Source organism: Ruditapes philippinarum, unplaced genomic scaffold (assembly GCF_026571515.1).
Source record: "Ruditapes philippinarum isolate M1 unplaced genomic scaffold, ASM2657151v2 ctg878_1_1_1_1, whole genome shotgun sequence".
In the NCBI taxonomy this organism is placed as follows: domain Eukaryota; kingdom Metazoa; phylum Mollusca; class Bivalvia; order Venerida; family Veneridae; genus Ruditapes; species Ruditapes philippinarum.
The window spans coordinates 140,575-164,784 of record NW_026856248.1 but is presented as its reverse complement, the minus strand read 5'-3'; the positions used below and the strand labels follow the sequence as shown (position 1 = coordinate 164,784).

At 32.4% G+C, this 24,210-nt stretch overlaps 1 protein-coding gene across 7 annotated transcripts in view; it reads left to right on the top strand.

Annotated features, from left to right (window-relative positions):
• Window positions 1-24,210, top strand: part of LOC132745946 (uncharacterized) — a 266,554-nt gene that overhangs the window by 223,449 nt on the left and 18,895 nt on the right. For 3 of the 7 annotated variants that reach the window (XM_060734964.1, XM_060734968.1, XM_060734967.1), the window contains exons 4-15: window positions 1,667-1,942; window positions 2,522-2,630; window positions 2,965-3,164; window positions 3,479-3,760; window positions 4,372-4,490; window positions 5,631-5,784; window positions 10,229-10,337; window positions 11,155-11,342; window positions 12,788-12,817; window positions 18,682-18,762; window positions 20,472-20,756; window positions 22,055-22,108. In XM_060734964.1, coding sequence (XP_060590947.1) covers window positions 1,667-1,942; window positions 2,522-2,630; window positions 2,965-3,164; window positions 3,479-3,760; window positions 4,372-4,490; window positions 5,631-5,784; window positions 10,229-10,337; window positions 11,155-11,342; window positions 12,788-12,817; window positions 18,682-18,762; window positions 20,472-20,756; window positions 22,055-22,108 — 1,887 coding nt within the window. The remainder of the gene's footprint in view (window positions 1-1,666; window positions 1,943-2,521; window positions 2,631-2,964; window positions 3,165-3,478; window positions 3,761-4,371; window positions 4,491-5,630; window positions 5,785-10,228; window positions 10,338-11,154; window positions 11,343-12,787; window positions 12,818-18,681; window positions 18,763-20,471; window positions 20,757-22,054; window positions 22,109-24,210) is intronic. The other 4 variants (XM_060734970.1, XM_060734969.1, XM_060734965.1 and 1 more) reach the window with 3 other exon arrangements.

Here is a 24,210-nt window from a genome sequence, read left to right as displayed (position 1 = left end):
TTTAGCAAGTGGTTGTTAAACAGATTTCTGTAAACAAACCAAATAAGTTTTTGATAATAGCAAATGCCAAGTAAATATGACAGTGCATGATTTAAGTAAGATTAGTTACAAGTTTGAGGTGACACTTCTATATTTACTTTAACAGTTAAGAAAGTAAACAAAACTGTATGAATATGAGGGATATGTAGCTATTGAATATTTTGACCAGTATTTTTATTACCTTAAGGCCACTTGACATTGTATCTTTAAAAAATCTCATTAACAAATTAATACATAATTACACTCTTGCTTCAAGCTTACTTAAATCTCTAAGGCCAGTGTCCGTTTGTGTAATAGGTCTACAGTTTCTATATAAGTGTATTTAGGCCCTGGATGCAGTTCAAGGCTTTCTGTAGCAGTTTTGTAGAAGAAAAATATATCTAAAATGCCATTGGTTTCAATTTCCGTGCTAATGATTCTGAGAGGTAGAGTTTGTCTTAGAAATAATAGTGCTAATGGCATAAAACTTAGACAATAAAAATGCCTTTATTTTACTTTTCCATATTGAATGGTTTGACTAAGAAATGTTCTTCTCAAATTATTTACCATTCTTTTAAAACAATTTTAGCACACAAGTACTAGAAACTATTTTCAGTCTTTAAAATTACAACCTCCTGAACAACCGCCTTAATTATTTAGCTGTAAATATTCTTAATATCTTTAATGATAATAATCAGGTATCCATTTTGTCTGAAAGAAAGTCTTTTGAAAATTAAATTTAGAGAAAATACAGTGTTGTCACTTTTACAATACAGCAATAAAGCAACCCAGGGTCAACTGCTAAATTTTATGACTGACAATTTAATGCCACATAATTGTAGGCCTTTAAATATATAATTGTGAATCTTCAGTCACGAAAGAAACGTTAGAAAATAAACCCAGACTAAGTTCTTAAATCCGTTTTGTCAGAATAAGTTAACGCAGTACTTCTCTGACTAAACAAAATTATTGCAACACTTAAATATTATTATTTTTAAATAATCTATTTTTATAACGTTTTAAGCGGGAAGTATTTCATTGAAGTCACTATCTCTGCATCAGACTGTTTAATTTTCAACAAACAGTGCATGAGGTTTAATACATTTTTAGGGTTATAAAAATAACACAAAAGAAATCAATATTTTATCATTGATCAACAGGGAAAAAAGTTTCAAAAGATACTCAAAAAAGAGTGGGTTTGTTTTCAATAGTAAAACCTATATGAAAACTACATTTTATGAAAAGGAAAGAAAGAGAGAGAATCAATTTTTTTTTCATTACCATATTGTTAATATGTGATATGCATATACAGTACTGTTGAAGGTATGTATTTTGTAAATAGTTAGCTCACAGAAGAATCACACTAGATGCTTAAGTTACAAAGACGGTTCAATGGAGCCTAGAATTAGTACTCATCACACTGTCTTTGTCATACTTAACAGTTTGGCAGGTATGGTAAGTTTGTCAGTATTTGCAGAAGTTCGGCAGTCGATTATCAATTTTTCCGGAAAGAAAAGGTAGGTCAGCCGTCAATTTAGGCAATCTCCTCTCTTGACACAACAGAATGCAGCAACAAAGTTCAAGGCAGCATCATATTTGGTTTCAAGACAAAAACATTTACATGTTTTGTTATAAATTGATATTTCAGTTCCGCCCAAGATGTTAGATTATTCACCTCAGTCTTTTCATCAACCGCTTGGCTCAAACGTAACAATATTCTGTCGAGCCGAGGGTTCACCTAAACCATCAGTTTCATGGACTAAAGACGGTAGACCTGTTCGTCTATCATCACGTGTGTCATTAAATAAAGACAGCAGTGAAGTTTTGATAAGAAATCTTCAGGAATCGGATGGGGGGATATATAAATGTACATTCCAAAATACAGTGGGGCTGATAGCCCAAACAATACACCTTATTGTGGAAGGTAGCCTGTCTGTTGTCTTGTCTGTTTATGTCTGTTTCTTTGTTTGTTATTGTTTATGATTTGTGTAAAATGTTTTTTGTTGTTTCTTGTCTGTCAGCCTTTATAAATAGATATAGCTGTATAAAGGTTAAACACTTAACCTTCAGAATTTCTTAATTAGACTAAATTGCCAAGCTCCAATTCTGGGCTATTTGTTATCAATTTGGGTCAGCCAACAGTAAAGAGCCCTGGTTTGACATGGCTCTATACTAGTGGCAAAGCTTATAGAGTTTTGGTTCTAGCAGGTGAAGGCTTTAAAGGCTTAAGTGTATTAAACTTTTGTTGTTGTACAATGTATGTAGAAATTTATTTACATGTTTTGTCCAAAAAAAAACAAGTTTTGAAAATGTTTTCAATCATGATGTGGCATTTCTGAACTTAAAATTAAAAATTAATATCCTTTTTCCCCAGAAACATTTATAAATGATTAGTGTACATTGTTCTAAATAATTTAAAATAAATAAGTTATATTTAAATAAGTTATACATGTTTTGTACTTTTGAATTTTTTTTTTATCTATACAATATCTTTCATTCTTAGGTCAAGCATATATTATTGGCCCACCATCAAATCGTACAGCAGTTCTTGGCCAAAGGATTGAGTTCACTTGTGAAGCACGGGGATACCCTACCAATATAACATACAGATGGTAAGATTTTTGTATTCACAAATCTTTCATATCAATTTCTATCACTGGAATAGTTATTTAAACACTAAAATTAGATTTTTACTTACTTCATGTATGTTAGAGTTACAGTAGATAATGCAATAAAATGTAATGAAATAACTATTTTTTTCCAGACAGAAATTGAATATTGTATATATATTGTTTATCTGTTATTATTGTTTTCGAAATCTTCAAATCGCCTGAAGTTTTTTCTGAAGGGCATAATAAAAGTTCCAGGTATAGAATGTATAAGATGTCAAATTAACAACTAATTTATATTGTATTTTATCCGTTTGTTTTTATTCTAAACTTACAGGTATAAGGATCATCAAAATGTGAACACTTTACCAGGGTTTGGTGCAATACCAGGTTCAAAACCACGAATATCAATATCTGAGCGTGATGGTAGTCTTATTATAACAATTGTAGAAAAAGAAGATATGGGCTGGTATACATGTCGCCCTAGCAACGGAGTAGGTCAGGACCCAGAAGCCGGAGCCTACCTCAATATAACTTGTAAGTTGACACAAACTTGGTCAAAGGTTATGACCTTAGAGTTTGGAGGTCATTCTCCATGTCTTGAATCTGATTTTTTGTGAGACTTAACCCCCACCTCCTTCATTAATAAACAATCCTCTCCCCATTTTCTCCCATTGCAGATAATTTTACCAAATATTTTTAAGTTACTGGCCCTTTATAACTTTACAAAGTCTAAGTCCATTTGTGTGTTTTTGAGTTATGGCTCTTCATATGAATTAATTGTATTACTAGTGAGTTGGAATGTATTATCATAATTTGAATATAAAGTTTCTGTTTCATACATTTAACAGATAAGCCAGAAGTTCTGGTTGACCAAATGCCAAGGAGTGCTATCTGGGCATTGGGGTTTAAAGAGAAACTTCTCTGCCCAGTCGATGCAAACCCGCCGGCTTACAGTATTCTCTGGACCAAGAATGGTATGGTCATTAAAACGACCAGCAGGTTGACGGTCATGGGTAACGGCACCCTGGTCGTTAGTCAGGTTGCCATGTCGGATTCCGGAAACTACCGATGTACGGCAATCAGCTCAATCGGTAATGGGGAATCGGAAATAGTTCAGGTTGAGGTAAAAGGTGAGTCATGTAGAAAGTAAAAAAAAAAAATCTTTAGAAGAATATGCATGTTTGAGATTATTTTTATAAAATTTTGATGTCATCGAAAGTATTTTTATTCTCTGTTTTTTATTTGTTTGTTAAATGTTTATTTTTTGCTTTTGGATGACAATAGAGGATTGCCCTACTAGCAGAAGTAGTTTAAACAGTGGCATGTTTGTGAGCATAGTATATTTGTCCCTTTTCATCACTCATTCACCAGTATTACATAAAACTGTGTACAAAATATCGCAGAATTTATTCAATTCTGTGAAAGAAAAAAAAATGTATCACCATATCTTTTGTCTACAAAGCTAGAGAAAGATTTTACATTTCAAATTTAGACACATGATTATGTTTTCATTGCAGATTATTACTGGACCAGGATATTCTTGTCAAGGCCACTTAATTATCTGCTTTGAAATTAGAAACATGACATTCTCCCCTTACTCCACCCTTGGACCTAACCCCTACCTTTTGCAGGGAAATGAATATCTAATGAAGGTACTGAAAAAAACAACCCATCTTACTACTCTAATTTAAGAGTATCTTGAAACGTTTGATGTATATATCATTTGAGAACTATATTTCAGACCCGCCAAGATTTATCATCCGTCCTGAAGCCACTTACATTAAAACTCTCGGCCAGTCAGTCACCATGGCCTGTGCAGCTGCAGGGACACCTTTACCACAGATCACCTGGAGGAACAAGGTTTTACTTTAATGTTCTTAAACATAAACCATTTGCCTAATGGATTGGCATTGCCCTTCTTTGAATTTGAATTGGCATTGCCCTTCTTTGAATTTGGATTGGCATTGTCCTTATATGAATTTGGATTGGCATTGCCCTTCTTTGAATTTAGATTGGCATTGCCCTTCTGTGATTTTGGATTGGCATTGCCCTTCTTTGAATTTGGATTGGCATTGCCCTTCTTTGAATTTGGATTGGCGTTGCCCTTCTTTGCATTTGAATTGGCATTGACCTTCTATTAATTTGCATTGGCATCACCCTTCTTTGAATTTGGATTGGCATTGCTCTTCTTTGAATTTGGATTTGCATTGCCCTTTGAATTCGGATTGGCATTGCTTTGCCCTTCTTTAAATTTGGATTGGCAATTCAAAGGAATTTCAATATCAAAATACAAGAAAGTTAACTGCCAACATGATAGAGCCTAAACACAGTGCCTGGGCTGGCTCCATGTTGGTGGTAAAGGCTTATCACTTCTATTTCCAGCAAGTGAAGGTTTAAATCAAGAGTTTAATCACATCTCTGTTTACAATTGTTCTTAAATCTTTATCCTAAATCATTTGTCTGATAAGACTTGTGGTGCTTTATAGTTAGAATTGTCTGTAGCTAATATAAATAAGTTCAATATCTAAATGCCTTAAGCAAGCATCTGACAGAATTAGATTTTAGATCTTGTCGAACTTTACAGAAATGCAAGCAGATTTGGCTATCTACACGCGACACTTGCAAGTTATTATCGTTACTCACAGAGTATTAAGTTAAATTAGTTTCAAATTTACAAATTTGTCTTGAATTAAATCCTAGATAATTATAATTCTTGACAGAAATAATGCTCTGACATTTTGTGTGCAGCTTTTACTTTAAAAGGGATGGAATAATCTTAAACACTATACCATTTGGATAGCAAATACATGTACATAGTTAAAATGATTTACCCAGTTCTGGAAATATGCATAAAAGTTAAAAATGTGTATGTAGAAGAATTAACTAACATTAGCTTAAACAGTATGTCGAAGTTTTGTTCAAAGCGATACATATAACTAGTCTAGAAAATTATTTTATAAATGTTGTCTCTCGATATTAGACTGGTGTATTTTATTTTAGGAGACTGGTATGTTACAGTCAAATGGACGTGTACAGAGAGTTGGAGGTAATCTGACTATACATAACTTACAAAAATCTGATCATGGTGTCTACGAGTGCGAGGCTAGTAACGAAGTCAGAAAGATCGTAGTCAGCACACTCCTAACTGTACAGAGTAAGTTCCCTTTATCCGATTTTCATGTTTTGGTAAAGCGTGTGTTTACATACCTCTTACGAACTAGTCTTAGCATATAGAAATACTTCTGCTATTTCTTACTGTGTCTTTTCATAAAATAACAGTTAAAACAATTCCTTCTGAATTAAGATTTCCTCTTACCACTATGGTTCAATCCTGTAAGGCACTAAGTGTTCTTTCATATGAGGAAGCTAGCCAGCTAGCTTACAAAATGTTGGTGGTTCTACTGAAATAATACATAAAAGGCACCTGAGGTCCTCCTTTAACATTAAAGTTGGGTGACCATTTTCAGTGTGGGTGTGACATAGCATTCAACCAGTTATTCTGAGTAAATAGAAGTTTGAAGCAGTTTGTAGAATCTCATGTTTAAATCAAATCATTTGAATAAAGAGAATAAGTTAAATGGATTTTGTGGGGAACAATTTTGAATAGACTTTTATAATGATCAACACAATAGGATTTTAACAAAATTACTGTTTAAAAGGAAAGAAATGAAAAAAGAACAAGTTGAGTTTTTCAGTTAATCATCAACTGAAAAGAATAAAAAGGGAAAGAATTTCAATTTTTCTATAGCCTTATTTGATTTTGTGGAATATAAGTCAGCTTTGCTGGGGTTTTTTACAGTTGATGTATTAAATTACCTTTATGATAATTTTTTTAGCCATGTAACTTCACAGGAAGACATCTCATTCTGTAAAATAACATTTGTAATTGTGTGTTATCAAAGATTAACAACCATGTATATATATTTTAACATCACTAGCTATCAAAGGAAATGGTATTAACTTTATCATGTTATTATTGTGTTTACCACTTGTATTAATTCTAGCGTTATGTGTCATTATTGGTGTTATGTTAATTGTTTCTAATTTGTTGTGGCTTATGACACTAGTTCCTGTGTCTAGCAATATTTGCACACACATTTGACGTCAAGATAAATTGTCCAGCCGTAAGATGGGAACAGAACAGATTATTCATATAGACTTATATATAAAAAAAAAATGAATATTGTCTTTGTGCTTTCATGTTTTATCATTGTCTGGTGAATTGTTGTTATGTAAGAAATATGGAAAGGAATTGCGAAGTAGATACGTTATGTAAGAAAATGTGGAGTGCTTAAGTCTGATGTATGTTGTGTCATGCACAAAAATATTTGGTGAGAAATGAGAAATATGTCTAAAACAAGGATATTATGTCAGATAGATTTATAAGTAAACATGGAAAGCTTGTCAGTAATAGAATGGACTCATCATACATGAAAAAGGGATGTCTGGTGGATGTAACAGTCAGACATGTCCTTAAGGCCACATATAGAAAATATGCACAGTTTTGAATCATATTTTTTCATTAGTAATAGTATTAAAATACCGTCTCAACAAAGAATTTCCTTCCTGTCCCAGTATTGATCATAATACACAGGTTAAACTGTTTTGAGAAAAAATTTCATCGTTGAAGGCAAAAAGCAAGGTATAATTGTTAAAGCGTAGTGTTAGACAGATGATTTATTCAAATAGTAGACTTGCATTACTTTCAATTTGGAATAATCCACTTATGTTTAAGGGGTTAAAACAAGAAATATTTTTCTTCAGTTTTACAGTTTTGAATAATATTTAAATAATAGGCCATCAGTAAAGGATGTTATCAGACTAAGTTCATTTGCAGAATCAATTGCATAGGTGTATATCCCTGTTGGTATTCTATAAAATGTTACAATTATTAGAGTCATGGTAAAATTAATTTAGTTGTTGAGTGGGTTTTTTGTTAAGGAAATTTGTATCAGATATAAGAAACATATTGTTGTATACTGTAGAAGTGAAATATTTGACACAGATTTATAACTCTACAATTTTTCACATATTTTTCCTCACATTTTTCAAGCATGTTTTGAAATAAATTGCTTAGTTTTAATCTTGACAACTTGATAAGAGCAATTAATTAATTTTAAAGTGTATCTAGATTAGGTAGTAATGACAAATAAATGCATTACATCATGCTGAATTAATTAGAAGGTGGTCTTCTTATGTGATGATAATTATACTTAATGCATTGCAAGGCAATACATTTGTAATATTTATATACAAATACGTACATGTCATAAAAAATGTTACATGTTGGGGTTCAATCATTTCAACCCATAGTTATCATAATAAATGGTGAATTGCACTCATCCTTGGTTGAATCTAGAACATTGTGAAGGGAATTCAGTATAATATTGAAGTTGTAAATAGTCAGCAGTATAGATATATGTCAGGCTGCAGGAATATACAGGTAAACCTGTCTTATGTCAGGTAGCAAGGCTGTACAAGTAAACCTGTCTTATGTCAGGTAGCAAGGCTGTACAAGTAAACCTGTCTTATGTCAGGAAGCAAGGCTGTACAAGTAAACCTGTCTTATGTCAGGTAGCAAGGCTGTACAAGTAAACCTGTCTTATGTCAGGTAGCAAGGCTGTACAAGTAAACCTGTCTTATGTCAGGAAGCAAGGCTGTACAAGTAAACCTGTCTTATGTCAGGAAGCAAGGCTGTACAAGTAAACCTGTCTTATATCAGGCTGCAATGATGTACAGGTTAGCCTGTCTAAAAAAAATATGTCAGGAAGCAAGGCTGTACAGGCTAGCTTGGTTTGTATAAAGGCTGCAACAATATACAGACCAGTATGACTTGTGTCAGGCAGCAATAATGTATATAGCCTATCCTAACTTATGTCAAAACTGTGAGGATATAAAGGCTAGCCTTGTTTGTGACAGAATGCAAGATGTGCAGACTTGCCGATTATGTCAGGCTATAAGGATGTACATGCCAACGTGACTTGTGTCAGACTGCAAAGCTAGCCTGGTTTGTGTCAAGCTGTTTAGTAATGATAGTTTTTATCATTGGTAGTGATTTATAAAGTGTAATGTAAAAAAGAATGCTTATCAGCTTTTTTCAAAGCAAGTAATAAGTACAAAATTTACGCAGTATAGTATTTCAAATTATTTGCTATTTTTTGTGTATTTTTAGCAAGGTATTTCAGCACCTAATATTGTTATTAATGTTACAATGCTTTCTTTGTGTAAAAAACTTGCTCTGCTCAGAATTTGGAGATATGAATGTTAGAGATTTCAGTATCAAATTAATAAAATTATGAATAAAATTGAAGTGTTTAAAATATGGCCAAATTGAACGAATCTGCGAACTGGTTTAGCTTTTATAATAATTGAAGCATGGGCAAAACTTGAATGTTGAAATTATTGTAAGGGTTTATTTGTATTAATACACTCATATAAACATGCATGTATTTATTGTATTTTGTGTATAAGAATCCTTATGAAATGGATGTGATACTTTACTTTATATAAGACCATATAACCTTTACATTATTTGATCTTCATGAATGTGATACTTTACTTTATATAAGACCATATAACCTTTACATTATTTGATCTTCATGAATGTGATACTTTACATTATATAAGACCATATAACCTTTACATTACTTGATCTTCATGAATGTGATACTTTACTTTATATAAGACCATATAACCTTTACATTACTTGATCTTCATGAATGTGATACTTTACTTATATAAGACCATATAACCTTTACATTACTTGATCTTCATGAATGTGATACTTTACTTTATATACGACCATATAACCTTTACATTCCTTGATCTACTTATATAATAAATTGCACTGCTTTGGTTCTGTCATTTGTTATTTTAAGGAGTTTCCATATAAACATAGATATGATTATAATCATATGCAACGCTGAAAAATATTGATATTAATTTCCTTTTGTAACTTAACCCTTAATATGCTGAAAATGTGTTATGGATTTACCCAGATTTGAATTAGGAATAGTCCATTCAAAGTTTAAGGGATTTCAAAATCAAGATACAAAAAGTGAGCTGCCAACAGTAAACTAGCCTAACTGTATACTGGTGGCCATGAAGACTAATGAACTTTGGTTCCAGCATATTAAGGGTTAATTTAAAATATGAGAAATGGTGTGGCCAAGTGGTTAACATGTCAGACTAGTAATCTAAGGATTGCTAGATGTGTGGGTTTAGACCCAGTGTGTGTGTGTGTGTGGGGGGGTTAGACCCAGTGTGTGTGTGGGGGGGGTTAGACCCAGTGTGTGTGTGTGTGGGGGGTTAGACCCAGTGTGTGTGTGTGTGGGGGGGGGGGGCAACCTGTTGTTTCTTGAGCAAGAAACTTTAAATTCTTTGCTTAGTACTGTTTGGTTTCAGAACAAATTTTAGAGTGTTTCAGTAAGGTAATACCGAATCAAACTAATATAAATTTGTATAACTGATTAAAAATATGTTTATATTATATTCAAATACATATATAAAGGAAATATGAGTCCTAGTTGAAAATGTAAATTTTTGAAGATTTTATATGAGAAATATGTACATTATGTGTGTTTTATTTATTATTTCAGACACAACTCCACATGCACCGTACAATGTAACAGTACATACAGATGTGTTCTATGCCACGTTGACATGGATTGCTTCATACAGTTCTACACCACAAAACTTTGTTATATGGTATTGTTAACTTTTCTTTATCACAACTATAGTTTGGTGATTAAATATAGTTTAAGAAAGATTTATGTTGCAGTGCAGTGTATGTTTTAAGACTTTCTTTGAGATGTAAATTTGTAAAACCTAATGTACAACCTGTTCAGAACAAAACATTTTAAAAAACACATCAAGGACTGTTTGTTGCTGAGCTGTGTTGCTCTTGTGAAGTACAATTTATAATGACTTGCATGATGAAGGTCTATGAAACCTTTTATGTAAAAAAAAGTGTTATTGCCCTACAAAGTGCATTTGCAAAGGTTGAAGCAAACAAAACTGCAAAATCTTTGCTAACAGTATAGAGCCATGCCAGCTTGCTCATCTCTTGCAGTCTGACAAAGCTCCAAACCATTGACTAATCTGCTTCCAAAATTTCATTATAATATCCCTTTGCCATTGTGAATAATCAAAATCAACATTACTTACGTAAGCTTGATTGTGAGGATTTTAACCACTTAAGAGATTGCTTTGTGGAACTAAACAGTACTGATGTAATAATAAATAAACATGGTTGAGATGTCAGAAGGATTGATAATACTATGGTTGAAAAGCAGACATTTTAATCACCTGGCCACTGCTCCCCTTTTGATTGCATTTGACAGTTTGCAATAAAGTTCAAGATCATTCGAATGCAAGCTTAAAGATAATAAAACAGCATTTTCTTCAGCACAAAATATTTCTGTCTGTTATTTTATTTCAAGTATTTTCTTTCTTTCAAATCTAAAAATCTGAATTTTTGATATTGTTAAATTATAAAATTATTTGAATTTAATTGTAATTGCAGGTATAGATCTTTAATCAATGGTAACCCCAGTAAATGGCAGACAATGAGGGTCGAGCCACAGAACGCAACTCGATTCACCATATACAGACTCGAACCTGATACCCTGTACGAGTTTAAGGTAGCCTCAAGGAACATGTTGGGTAGCGGAGAGTCCAGCACTAGTGCTGTTGTACAAGCTCGTACAAAAGGTATGGTATATCGTCAATTCTAATCTCTTTATCTTGATAATTAACTGAATCGTAATACATGTATGTCCTAGCAAAGTGTGACAGATCATATCTGATGTATACAAAATTGATAAGTTAATACATTCTCATGCATACATTCAGTTTTAAATTATTTTATAAGCACCTCTTATCCGGGAGTGTACTTTTGTTTCTGTATCTCATTTGCAGAAAGTATTCAATTTCAACTCCACCCATGGATTTTGGCATCATAATTGTTGGTTAATGTTCAAGACTCAATAACTCTAGCATGAATTTTGAACAAATTATACCCTCTTTGTAAAATAACTGGTAATAGGATAACATAGAACTACAAGTATGGAAGGTTTACACTTGAAGCTTGTGTCCTTGAGAACATTATAGTAGGTCACCGTCAAAGACTCATAACTTTTGTATAGAATTTGATGGATTTATTGTGTACTTTTATGATTCTAGTTAGACCACTCCAAAAGATCCATACATTTATCATTGATTTTTTACTAAATTTATTATTACATGCACCCCCACTTAGAAAATTTCTGCTTTGTCGAGGCTTTCACTTGCTGTCAAGCACTGAGAAATACTCAAGCACAATGTACAGCTGGCAGCTCTTTATTCTCCTAATTATTTTTCTGAAAATAAAAGTACTATTTTTTTTGGCATCATAGTTTCTTATGATTTATTACATAATAATGCTTTGTTTTTTACCTAGTTTAATCTAAATTTTCAAGCTACGAAGCACCTTCACCAGCATTGTTTAACTAATGTTAAGATCACTTAGTGTTTATATGCTTTCACATTGTTTTCTAACATTTTATCATCTTGTTTCAATTAGTGCACTTGCTGCTAATAAAAGTTAAAAAATTAGACAATTATGTGCATCTGCAAAGTAAATTAGCAGTTGAAATATGGAGAAGTATTTATTAAACAGTATATCAGAATTAGGACAAATTTGAGAACAAAAAGTTCTAGTCTAGACCAATTAATAACAATTTTCATTCATTTCCACCCGTATGGGAACCTTTTATCTTACTATTTTTATTTTTTTTGGTAACGATTTGTACCAAATCCAAGTATCTCAGCCCTCAGTGAATTAAATGATAATTTTAGTGTCATTATATTTGCAGACTAGTGAAATACTAAAATTTATGTGGTTAAGCATAAATTTTGATAGCATAAATTTTGATCGCAAGTGTTAGAGAATGATGCTGGCTACGTCCTGCATTTATAATAATTAAAATCTGCATCACAATCAAAACGCATACTATGAAGCAACCATTTTCTTTGATAATACATACTTTTTTTTTCTATATACGGATATATACATCATAGGGTGCCTGACGTTTGGCGCTCTAATTTGAATGATGCATGTGATAATTAACGTAGAGTTATGAGAGGCTTATATTTGCAGCTTTTTTGTTATGTTTCAGACAAGGACCATTCTACTCAGAAATCCTCTGGTACCAATAACTACACCTTCTTACCGTCTCCCCCTTGTCTCTCCATCATCTCTTTCCTACAACTTTTATCCTTTATATGAATTTATATAGATCTTCTGTTGAAACTGTGAAACATAAATTTTTTTCGTTGTTGTTGTTTGATGTCACAATTACATGCATAACAAGCTTATTGAATTTTGCACATTTTCACATTTTTTTGTCTCAGAAAATTTTAATAATTGTTTGAAGGGTCCATGAGTAATACTCAATTTTGTCATCAACTCGCAGTCTCTATGAATATTAGAATAAAAAAAGCTACAATGATGACTGAATTCACAGATTAAAACAAACTCAAAAAACATTTATACTACTTGATTTTTTATAAGCTATCATAATTCAAAAGTAAACGATGTTTAACATGAATAATTGCATTTCGAACTAAAGCATTTTAAATACATTATTATTATGCCTGAGTGGTTGCTTTACCATTTTCATTAAACTGACTTTCACAGTTTCTACGTAGATATGCATGTTATTTATATAAAAAAATCTATCTTCGATATTTGAGTTTTTACGTTATTTGACCCATTTATCTCTGTTAATTATATATTTTAAATATTTTTTTTTATTTCTTTTATTTTGTGACAAATTTATTTATTGTTGTTTTTTGCCTGGCTATAAAAAAATTTATTTGCAGTTGATGTAAGCTGTCCGGTGCTCAATGTATAGGTCTAGCCTGCGCAGCCATTTATTGGTGTTTATAGCTATGTGTATTGCATGGGTACAAGTTTTCAGGACTATTTCTGAATTTCAGGCTTTTCATAAAAGCAAAAAAAAAAGCTAAATTTAATGTTTTTGGGATTGTTGACAACTTCTACCCATACTTTTGTTCAGTAGTATTAAATCTTTCTTGACTATTGTTAAACCTCTATTAATTTAAACCCTAGGATGTGGACAATGAAACAAATTTATAAACGTCATGTCTTTTAGAACAATTTCACACTGTGTTTTTCTATGTCAATGTTTTCCAGTTTATATTCTATGCCAAGACTGTCCTGTTGACAGTTTGTTTTTCCATGTCAAAAAACTGTGCTGCTGGCAGTTTCTTTTTTATGTCAAAAGAGTTGGAAACAAACTTCCAACAGGATAGTCTCTTGAATAGAAGACAAAACAGTCAACTATTTGTGGTCCAATTTTGTCAATGTTTACTTCACTCACTAGCTAGAATGTATGTGGAATATTGAGAGGAAAAAAAATTTGAATTAGGTAATAAGATTTAATGAGCACAATTTCGACAGTATCACGTTAACGCGGTAGTCGGTACCCTGAGGATTAATACATTTAATATCCAGACAGTCATGTCCTGATTTGATACCGTAGGGAGTAGATATGTCTTATTGAATTAACATATATGTTTATAAATAGTCAACAAGGGTTTGGTTATACTTTTACAATTGAATTTATTCAACTGAACTGCCATTTTCTCCAGATTAGATATATTAAATTGGAAATAGACAATTACAGTACCGTGGGTTGTTTTTTATGCCACCGCAGCATCTGCGATGCGGTGGCATATAGCGATTCACCTGTGTGTGTGTGTGTTTGTTTGTGTGTGTGTGTGTGTGTGTGTGTGTTATATAGATTATATAGTGAACTTAAAAAATCTTCTTGTGAAAAACCACTTGTCCAATTTCAACCAAACTTGGCAGGATTGATCCTTGGGTGAAGGGCTTCCAAAGTTGTTCAAAGAATTTCATTCCATGCAGAAATCTGGTTGCCATGGCAACCAAAAGGAATTATAAGAACAAATTTAAAAAATCTTCTTGTAAAGACCCAAAAGGCCTAGAGCTTAGATATTTTGCATAAGGCATTGTCTGGTAGACCTCTACCAAGATTGTTCAAAATTATAGCCCTGGGGTCAAAATCGGCCCCGCCCCGGGGTCATTGATTTTCACTATATGTACATATAGTAAAAACTTAAAATACCTTATTGTAAAGACCCAAATAGCCTAGAGCTTAGATATTTTGCATAAGGCATTGTCTGGTAAGACCTCTACCAACATTGTTCAAATTATAGCCCTGGGGTCAAAATCGGCCCCGCCCCGGGTCATTGTTATATAGATTATATATTGAACGTAAAAAATCTTCTTGTGAAAAAAACCAATAGTCCAATTTCAACCAAACTTGGCAGGATTGATCCTTGGGTGAAGGGCTTCCAAAGTTGTTCAAAGAATTTCATTCCATGCAGAAATCTGGTTGCCATGGCAACCAAAAGGAATTATAAGAATAAATTTAAAAAATCTTCTTGTAAAGACCCAAAAGGCCTAGAGCTTAGATATTTTGCATAAGGCATTGTCTGGTAGACCTCTACCAAGATTGTTCAAATTATAGCCCTGGGGTCAAAATCGGCCCTGCCCCGGGGTCATTGATTTTCACTATATGTACATATAGCGTAAAAACTTAAAATACCTTATTGTAAAGACCCAAATAGCCTAGAGCTTAGATATTTTGCATAAGGCATTGCCTGGTAGACCTCTACCAAGATTGTTCAAATTATAGCCCTAGGGTCAAAATCGGCCCCGCCCGGGGGGTCATTGATTTTTCACTATATGTACATATAGTAAAAAATTACTTGTAAAGACCAAAGGCCTAGAGCATACATTGTGTTGTAGACCTCTACCCCAGATTGTTACCCAAAAGGCCTAGAGCAAAAAAATTTCTTCTAGCAATTTGACAAATGCTAGAGGTTAGATATTGCATGTTGTGTAGTAGCACCCTGGGGTCAAAATTGCCCCGCCCCGGGGGTCATTGAATTTTCCATATAGTAAAAAAAAAATCATTGATACAAGGTGGCTTCAAAAACTTAAAAATACTTCTTGTAAATGCCCAAAAGGCCTAGAGCTTAGGTATTAATGCGGTGGCATAGCATTTTTCTCAAATGCAATCTTGTTTTTACTTGTCCTGCTTTTGAAAATTTTCTGATGTTGTGATAAAACTGTTTACAGTATGGGAAAAATCAAAAATGAACAAAAAAATTGTTAAGATTTGTATGGCCTCTGTTGTATTGATACTTTCCAGTTTTTGTGTGTTATTTGTCATAAGTCAAAAACAATAAACATTTTATATACATTTTTAGAGGCAAAGACAAAACCCTGTAATTTGAAATGGAATTGAAACATGTCGGTTTCAAGGTGTCCAACGCTTCAATATAGATGTTGTTATAATGAGGTAAAACTTGTACATGTAAAACTTAAGTAACTCTAGGCAACAACAACAAAACTCCAGGCAATTGTTACGTCTCGCTGTCAAAATAATTGCGATTATAATTTTGGTTTGATGTGTAAATATTATGTAACTCAAGGCTATTGCAACATTTCAGTGTTGAATTGAAACTTTTGAATTTTTCTGAACATTGCTAACCTTATTGACAGAAAATTGGATTTACAAGGCTAGGTTATTTGGGTCAATTGATTTAAGAGGTGGAGGGAATTTTAGAGGTCCCTTTATGCATTATCAGGCAAAAGTGTGCACCATAGATCTTTCCTCCCTCCATATCAGTTGAGCAGGAAGGTTGCCATATGACCTAAACAGTTTTGTGTGTGACAAAAAAAACAAAAAAACAATTTGTAATGTGTTCACTATTATATTTGATTGATTGGATATCCTGAATTAAATTAAACTGTTAATAAGCTTACCTATGTAACTTATCTATGTAATAAGTGATTTTTGTTTTTACTGATTATGAATATTTTATTTTTTATTGTGGAGCATACATGTATTTTATCATTTTCTCCTGAAATGTAAATGGTGCTTTGTTGTCATGTACCTAGTAACTTTGATTTTTATTGTTTCTTCATTTTGTATTTAGAAGTGTTTATTTACAAAACAAAAGTATTAATTGTTAATAAAATTAAATTGAAAGAGATTAAAAGATTTTCTTTTACATAAAAGAAATATTGCATGTTGAAATATTATTTTTTTATATTTTTTGATAGAATTAATATTATTTTAAGAATTAAGATAGTTTTGTTCTTCTAACTTGTGGTATTAACATTTTGTATCAGTTTGCTTTTAGAGTAACTAATAAAATCATAGAAAATTTGATGAGATAAGATACAAAGCATGTTGTTAGATTGGGCAATTTGTAAATAACAACAATTTCATATTATTTTAGAAATTGCAATTGCAATAAATTCTTATTTGTTATTATATTATTTATGATACAGTACTAAAAGTAAATGCTAGATATAATAATCATCCAGTAACTACAATAGTTATTGTGGGAGATCTGTAGATCAGTATTTCTTGAGTGATTCCCCTTTTTAGCTCGACTTTTCTATGAAAAGGGGAGCTATCCTACTCGCCCCGGCGTCGGCGTTGGCGTCACACCCTTGGTTAAGTTTTTCGTACCACCCCACTTTATTTCAGAAGTATTACAAGTATGGCTTTGAAACTTACCATACTTGTTCACCATCATAACCTCCATCTACAGACAAGAGTACATAACTCTGTCAAGGTTTTTGACAGAATTATGGCCCTTTTTTGACTTAGAAAGTGTATTGAGCTTGGTTAAGTTTTTTGTACCACCTCACTTTATTTCAAAACATTGGAGGTATTGCTTTGAAACTGACCATATTGTTTACCATCACGACCTTCATCAACAGACAAGAGGACATAACTCTGTCAAGGTTTTTGACAGAATTATGCCCCTTTTTGACTTAGAAAATACATTGAATATGGGTAAAATCCACTTATTGCCTTAACCCTTTGAGATATTGCTTTGAACTTTTAATGCTATTTCACATCATTACCACCCATCTGTACGCAAGAGAAGGTAAATCTCTGTCAAGATTTGCTCATGGCATTTGTTCACTTTAAAAGATACAGAGATTCTTGTATTGCCTTTTACTGCAAAAACTTTTTTTATTGGCAAGCAATAAAAAAGTCGAGCGCGCTGTCTTACGGACAGCTCTTGTTTCTCATGGAATATGATTAAACTTTTGAATAAATACTTATTATCTTAATCTTTTACAATCACAAAATAATCAATCTTATTGAGAAGTGATTTACATAACATTCATAACACTCTAGAGCCCTTAACAGGCGGGCATTTTCTCAGCATGTGATGCTCTTGTTTTAATTTGATATCAAAACGATTTATATTTATACAAGAGAACATATAAAATGTATAAATCTAGCATACGCTTTTCAGTTGTTCACATCATTTATTATGTTACTATGATTATCAAAGAGTTGTGAAATGGGAAGTCGTATTCCAATACCTCATAACTCATTTTTGTTTTCAATATTGTATGTTACATGTTATGAGTTTTGAGAAATACATACAATGTATTTATGTGCCATTTAACATCAAATCTAAACTTCCAAAATAATGGTTGCAGTAAAGGAAAGGTACTGCATTAAATGTATGTGTTTCATGGGTCCATGTCAAAGTGGATTGATTGAAAAATGTATACAGTCATACAGAAGATAAAAGAACAAAATTAATAACATCAGTCCCAAGCTGGGGCTTTTAGTAATTCTCGAAATGTTTGAAAAAATCACAGGCTTTTATGGTGTTGTTTATTTGACAAGCTTACTTTCTGTTTCACAGCTCTCTTGAATTACTAATTGTTATGTATAAAGTCAACTTACGGAACATTGGTGGTTCTACTCAGGTGCCCGTCGTGCCTAAAAAAATGCACGAAGTGGTACCTGAGGCCCTACTCCACCAGTAAAGCTGGAAAGTCATCATATGACCTATACTGTGTTAGTGCAACTGAGCAAAAAAAAAATAAATAAAAAAGTAGAAAAGAAAGCATATACCATAAACTTAACATGAAGCAATATAATGTCTCACAATTTTAAGTGTGTTTATATTTCAGGTTATGTAGATGGTAAAGCAGACTACCCTCCAGTTGACGAGTCAGGGAGCACTTATTTCCCTCCAATTGTTAAACCTCATGGTAAGCCAATAAAGTATCGTGAATCTGTGTGGTTGACCCTTATCCCTGCTGGAACCTAAAGTGATAAGCCTTTGTCACAAGTATAGAGCCAGGCCAGCCTTCACATCTGTGCTATCTGACTAGGCTCTACACTGTTGGCTGACTAACTTCAAATTTTCATCCTGACATCCCCAGAAACTTATGTTGGACAGTTCCAAAATGCAAGCTGGACAAGTCCATTTAATAACAGATTTAATAGTAGATTAAGGTTACTGTCTATCTCAGTTGTATAGAATTTGGCAGGGGTGTCTATGGCCTAGTGGTTAAGGTTGCCACACCACTTGCCACTCATCACTGTGGGTTTGAATCCCACCAGGGACTTTCAAGTGAGGAAGCTATCCAGCTAGGTTACGGAACATCAGTGGGTCTACTCGGGTGTGCATGAGGTATTCTCTTGTCAAATATTTCTTGATGGTACACATAGGGTGACATCTTCTGAAAGTTAACCTTGAAAGTCACTGTTTAAACTTAACATTGTTACTGTGATTTAACAACCTGCATGCCTCCAGAATAATCAAAATATCTCGAGGGAATCAAACTTTAGGAAAATGTACAGAGATTTTAAGATTAATAAAAAGATGCAAGATTCAAGTAATAATTTACAAAATGTACTTGTTATGTGCAATTTTAGAGTATTTTTGCATATTTTTACCTCCTTTTGGTTATTTACATTGTAAGGGCCTTGCACAATGTTTAAATTACTTTCTTGTTCACTTCTCAATATTTTCCTTATAAAAAACATTTTCAAAGTTTTCTGGAATATTGGGCATGAATCTGGAGGCATGCTGCGATAAAGTGATAAGGTTTTTTCTGGAAATAGTTTTGTCTTCCTCGAAAAGATTGAATCTACAAAACTGTCTCTTGGTCAACCTTACAAAAGTAAACTTAAATGTTCATAATTATATGTGCTTTATATCATGAGTCTGCAAAAGAATATAATTTATTCATGGTAATATCTGTGACATAGTTAGGTATGTATTTTCTTTCCGTAAATGTGGCATTTTTTTTATTTTTCATGTTTTAGAAAAACTAGCTAGTTAGCTTACCAGTGATTGGTAGCTCTTAGTAACCAATGTGCATGATTTTGTTTGAAACAATTTTAACATTATGAGGAACTTGTGATTAAATCTCCACTTTGATTTTCATTATTAAAGAATCACAATATTAATTTTACTTAAAGGGACTTTTCACTAAGATTTTTTGACATGACAGGAAATATTTTTTCGAGATTAACATTGAAATTGATGTAGGTCTAGACCAATAACTCTCAAATTTAAGATCATTCATATTTTGTTCACTCTGATTTTTCAGAATAGTTACTCAAATTGTGAAAAATAACTCAAAATAGAAAAGCATTGGGACGTATTTCACTCAAATCGGGCTATGAATAGCAAAAAAACACAATTTTCTAATAATTTTCAAGTATATATCTTACTGGTAGTTATCTTTTGCATATCTTTCTGCCCTAAGTGCCCTAGCTGAACTATGAAATTTTTTAAATTTTTATGTTTTTAGGCTTTTGAAACTCTATGGAGTTCCTTTCTTCTACAAAGTATAGTATGTAATTTTGAAGTAAAAGTTATGATTTGTTATTATTTCACAAAATATTTTATAATATTATAATTTGATTATTTTATTTTACAAAGTATATGTATGATGTTTTATTGTAGGACCAAAGCCCGCCACTCCAGCCAATGTAACGTTGGTATTAAAAGACGATAAAATCATTGTCTCGTGGAATCGACCAGCTCAGTCCCCTGTCCCTATATTCCGCTACATGGTAGAATACAATGTCGGCAATGGCTGGGTAAAGACAGAGATATTCAAAGCAGACAAAACTTCGTATACGTTTGACTCTGTTGAAAAAGGACAGCCACATAGTTTTCGAGTTTATTCATTCGGTGTGCTGGCAGTTAGTGATCCGAGTGAAATCGTCAGCCTCCAGGTTCCAGAAGGTAAAACTCTTGATACTCTTTGTTATGTTAAATATTACTAATGTTCATCAGTTGGTCAAATAATTTTGGAATAATATTGAAATGAAACAAAGTCTCTCTTCTCTTCTATCAAAGTTGTTTTTGTTTTTTTGGTGATACCTAGCTATAGTTCATTGCAGTCACATGAGAGGGTGTTTGCCAACATGACATCATTTTTTGAGAAAATACCAATATAGTGGCTTGCAGACATTCTCAGTAGGGTCTGTTATCGTTCAAGAGATGAAAAATTGAGGGGATTGTTATAGTTTAAATCTAACTTAGTTTAGAATACCTTAAAGAAATATAATTAATTTTATAAAGACTTAGTGCAAAGCTTCCATGTTTTTATTGCATGTGAAGATGTATTACATGTATATGCTAACAGTTATTTCATATTAATCTAAATCTTAATCTTAATATAAAGTCATTAATCTAAGAAGTTGCATGTAATGGTTTTGACATTTATTTCCGACTCATTATCTACAAAAATTGATGAATCCACAATAAAATTACATGCAGCTGCATTGCAAGTTTATAGAGGATATCCACATATATCTTTAGCTCAACTTCTAAAAGAATAGGGAAAGCTATTGCACTAAATATGCGTTGGTGTCGGCATCACTGACACACTTGGTTAAGTTTTTGATGGCAAGTTGGTATATCTAAAAGTACTGAAGGGAATGGGTTGAAATTTTTTTCACTTTGATAATTTAACATGATGGGCATAGGTCCAAATAACTCTCAGTTAAAATTTTACAGAGTAATGCCCTTTTCTTATAGTCAGCCACTGAGAATAGTTGAGCGCACTTTATTACAAACAGCTCTTGATTTTTATATCCTTCAAGATTTTTGTAGGAAAAAACCAACATTATTTATATGGAGGCATGAAGCTTGGACATTTCTTTAATTGAATGATTTACCTTATGAATGTTTGAACTTATATCAAACCCACACCTATGTATCATTAGGTAGTTTTACTGTAATGCTTTCCCACTTAAAAATTTCTAACATTGGCATATATCGTAATTAATCGGTTATTTCCAGAACGTTATTTTTCACAATCTTCGGTATTCAATAATTTTTTACCGTTGATAACCGTAATTTAGTACATATCGATAAAGGATGAGAGATTGTAAATAATCCTATGCCCAAGATTTTGAAAAAATAAAGTTCCGGAAATGACCAATTAGGTATGCATGGCCGATGTGAGAATTTTTTGCGGGAAAACATTACAATATGACTACCTTAAGTCTTATATTTGTTTCATTGTTAACTTTCAGCTACTGTGATAGACCCTAAAAGCAGCATTAATGATTTCTCTACTGACTCTACTGGTACAATTTCTATCTGTAATTCTATCGTACTTTTTACACTGATGGACAAGATTCTGCACTGTCAGTAAAAGGCCGCAAATTTTTTGTTGAATTTTTATGATACTTTGACCTTTACCCATGTTAAACTTGTATGATAGGTATGTAAGCCTGTCTTCTTCAGACAACAGCTTCTATAAGGGATGTTAATATCAAAATACTATAGGATGATCCTCATGCAGTATTTAATTTTTCCTGCAAATAAAGATTTTATTTTTATCATTATTATTACTAAGCCCGAAGTATAAAGGACTTACTTTTACCGATATTAACTGTTGCATCTTTAAACAGTTAAAGATACACATGTCTTTCCTTGTACTTGTGGTATAGCCAAACTATTGTTACCACTAGCACAGGTATAAGAATTTTAACCCTTAACTTGCTGAATTTTTTAAATGGACTTTTCCGACTTTGAATTTGGAACAGTCCATTCAAAGTGTAAGGGATGTCAATGTGAAAATACAAAAAATTGAGCTGCCATTGAGCTTGGTCAGACAGTATGGATATGCATGCTGGCCTGGCTCAACATGTATACAGGTGGCAAAGGTTGATTTCATCAGATTAAAGCTTAAGTGCTTCAAATAATCATTAAAAAATGGTTTCTTCCACAGTCACATCAGTAACTATTCTATGATCTTTATGGCCATTTGATAAAGCAGAATCTTTTCCATATCTACATCACAAATATTTTTGTTTCTTTGTTACCATGACAACATTTTATTTTACAATTTTACAACTCTTATGATCTTCATTTTGCATGCATTTATTTTTGCATCTATATTTGAATTTCAGATATTTGTTTACATTTAGTTTTAAATAATGATTTCTTTGAGACTTAAGCAGTGATTATAAATGGAAGTATAATCTTAAGGTGCAATTCTTCGTTCCAAGTTCCTTGTCAGAAATTTCTTCCTTTCTCAGTGTTTTTGTTCAAACATAACAAAATTTGGTCATAAAAATGCTACACTGCCTTCAAGAAACTTTGCCCTTTAATATAGAACATCCCAAAGCTCACTTCGTCACTAAGAATGCCAAATATAAAAACATACATGTTGAAGTACGCAACATACAGTATATCATTATTACAGTTTCCAGTTATGTATTCCAATATTTAAGGGGAGCAGTTGAAATAAATTGGAAGGAAGTTGTACACGAATACAACAGCAAATAATCGTGTTTGATTGGTTGAATTGTTGTGTCCTTGTACACAATTTCTGTTCGCTCGAGACTTAAACTGGTATAATTTAATCCTGGGCTGGGTGACTTTGTGTACTGGACCTACTTTGAATTTGGAACAGTTCAATTTAAGGTTATAGGGATTAAAAAAAATTGAGCTACTCACAAACAATAAAAGATCCTGGCAGTATAGGCTGGCCTGGCTCTAAACTGGCAGCAAAGGCTAATTGCCTTCCATTCCAGCAGGGTACAGGTTCAGAACAGTGTGTGTACTTAAATTTGAAACAAATTCCTGCCATGTCATGTCAAATTCACTGTTTTAAAACACTTAGAAATGTTCATTTTGGTGTATTTTGTGATTCTAGAATTGTTTTGTAGATAGTTCAACATGTTTGTTTTTTTATAAGTAGATTGATTATAAAGAGATGTTTTTATGTCTCTTTAAAGCATTTTATTTAATGTTGTGATATGACAATAAATTGTCATTGAATAATTTTACGAGATCAGTATAGTGCAGTTTAAACTTTGCTCCTTTTAATAAATGCACGGTATGGTCTTTGTTGTAACTAGCACATGTTAATTGAAACCATTCTCCTATCTTGATATGCCTTGATTATATAGAATGAGTCATTCTATTTTATTTTTTTTATCTTTAGATTTAAGATAGAATAGCATTATCTTTATTTCTATAACATTTTCCTTTTTTTAAAAAAACAAGAAATTAAAGAAGAAAAAAAAGAAGAAAAAGATGAATGAAATAAAACTGCCATTTGAAGAAATAAAGATTTGTCTGATAGTGCACTAACATGAACATTTTGCAAATATAAATTGTGAATTAGCTTAAAGGACCCCCATAATGCACTGCTTTTATTGGGATGTTTAAAGAAATC